General features: G+C 35.7%; 1 protein-coding gene across 2 annotated transcripts in view; it reads left to right on the top strand.

Moving 5' to 3' along the window:
- The window catches only part of slc9a1a (solute carrier family 9 member A1a), a 32,169-nt gene that overhangs the window by 21,993 nt on the left and 8,006 nt on the right, over positions 1–2,170 (top strand). For both annotated transcript variants that reach the window (XM_032517427.1, XM_032517429.1), the window contains exons 7-8: positions 452–522; positions 955–1,131. In XM_032517427.1, coding sequence (XP_032373318.1) covers positions 452–522; positions 955–1,131 — 248 coding nt within the window. The remainder of the gene's footprint in view (positions 1–451; positions 523–954; positions 1,132–2,170) is intronic.

The raw sequence follows: 2,170 nt of genomic DNA, 5'->3' as shown, positions 1-2,170 counted from the left end.
GTGTGTGTGTGTGTGTGTGTGTGTGTGTGTGTGTGTGTGCGTGTGTGCACGTGTGCGCGTGCGTGCACGTTGAGTTTAAGTGAAGGTAATATTTGTGATGCAGTATTGTGCAGTTAAAGTTATTGATCACATTACGTTTCAATGGGAACAGTGCAATCTGGGTAGAATTATGTGCAATATGAGGGGGGGGATATGCTGTGGGTTCTTGCGGAGGAAAATAGAGGGTCTTGTGTGAGGTTGATTGGATGTTTATTGAACGTATTTGGATGAGATAAAATTATGCTTTTGTCTTGTGTACTGTATGTGTACTGTATGTGTACTGTATGTTTACTGTGTTTACTGTGTTTATGTGCGATGCATCACCATTTTTTGTTCTCTCGACTGCCCAAGACAAATTTCTCCTATAGGTCAACCTCATTTTGAAAGATTTTCTGCCTCTTTTTCTCCCCAGTTCCTTGACCACCTTCTGACTGGAATTGAGGACATTTGTGGACACTATGGACACCACCACTGGAAGGACAAGTATGCTTTTTTTCATTACTGATAAGTTATTTGGTAAACATGGTGACAAATGCTCATCACAAGTTACCCCGAGACCAAATTAAGAAAAAAAGCAAGTAAATATTTTGCAGAGAGAAATTGTAACCAAAAGTTATAGTTATTAACTTTAGTTTTTGAATCCATCGTTAAAGCGGTAATTATTTAATTTTCTGTCATTGTCCGCTAATTAATTCAACCCTTCAAAGAATACACATTTACTGAGGCTATAAATGTGGAATTATTGTGATTCTTTCCATCATTTAACCTCTTTTCTTTTCCTTTAATGTGCACCATATGTCAAACCTCTCACCATATGTCAAACCTCTCACATCTCTCTCTGTCTTATTCTATCACACGGCTGTCTTTTTTTCCCTTTGTCTCTATTTTCATCTGTAACTCATTTTTTCCTCCCAGACTGAACCGTTTCAACAAGAAGTACGTGAAAAAGTGCCTGATTGCAGGCGAACGCTCCAAGGAGCCACAGCTCATCGCCTTCTACCACAAGATGGAGATGAAACAGGCCATCGACCTGGTGGAGAGCGGAGGGGGGGTCAACCTGCCGTCTGCTGTGCCTTCCACAGTTTCCATGCAGTAAGTACTCACTTGGTCTTCAGTTAGTACACTCAGAATACCAGCCTGTCTCAAATTTATGAGTCCTTTAACCTGCAGTCCCTGCAAAGTAAGTAACAAAACAGTAAAAATGCGGGCAGGACACCTAAACAATAAGCTGAAACTTGCTAGACAGCGCCAAAAACAGCTGGCAGGAGCTGCAGATTTGTGTGATAATTATCTGTAAGTTCACCTTTTGACATCTTTCACAGTGTAATGTGATACATTTTAATTATAAAAATAAAACTGATTGATCACAGATGATTTAAATGTTTGAAAAAAAAATAAGATTAAATAAATAATTTCACAATGCTTTATGCTCATTTATTTGAGTTAGCTTTGATGCAAAGTAAGATTCAGGCCAACATGATAAAACAGACCCCTTGAATATCATCAGTTTCTGACTGTCAAAGCTGTAAATGGAACCCTTGAATATCATCAGTTTCTGACTGTCAAAGCTGTAAATGGAACAGGAAGTAACTGTTTTATTTTCGTATATTGTTTTACATTACTTACACTACACTCTATAGTAGGGCTGGGCAATATATCAATATTATATTGACATCGTGATATGAGACTAGAAATCGTCTTAGATTTTGGAAATCGTAATATCATAAATGGGTTAAGTGTTGTCTTTTCCTGATTTTAAAGGCTGTATTACAGTAAACTGGTGTCATTTTCTGTGTTACCAAACTGTTCAAGCTCTTTTTATTATTTTTACATTTAGCCACTTAGTCATTACATCTACGTTACTAAAGATTATTTATGTTAAATCTCATTGTGAAGATATTTTGTTAAAGCACCAATTGTCAACCCTATAATATCTAAATCTCTAAATAGTATAATACCTATAATAATATTGACATCAAGGTATTAGGACAAGAACATAATCTGTTTTTCTCCATATCGCCATATACTGTATTCTCCATATTATTTCATGTTTAATATGTTGAGGGCTTTAATTGCTACTTTATATTTTATATATATATATATATATATATATATATATATATATATATAT

Source organism: Etheostoma spectabile, chromosome 6, assembly GCF_008692095.1.
Source record: "Etheostoma spectabile isolate EspeVRDwgs_2016 chromosome 6, UIUC_Espe_1.0, whole genome shotgun sequence".
Lineage (NCBI taxonomy): Eukaryota > Metazoa > Chordata > Actinopteri > Perciformes > Percidae > Etheostoma > Etheostoma spectabile.
The sequence above is the reverse complement of the archived record's forward strand: the minus strand, read 5'-3'. Positions and strand labels throughout refer to the sequence as shown.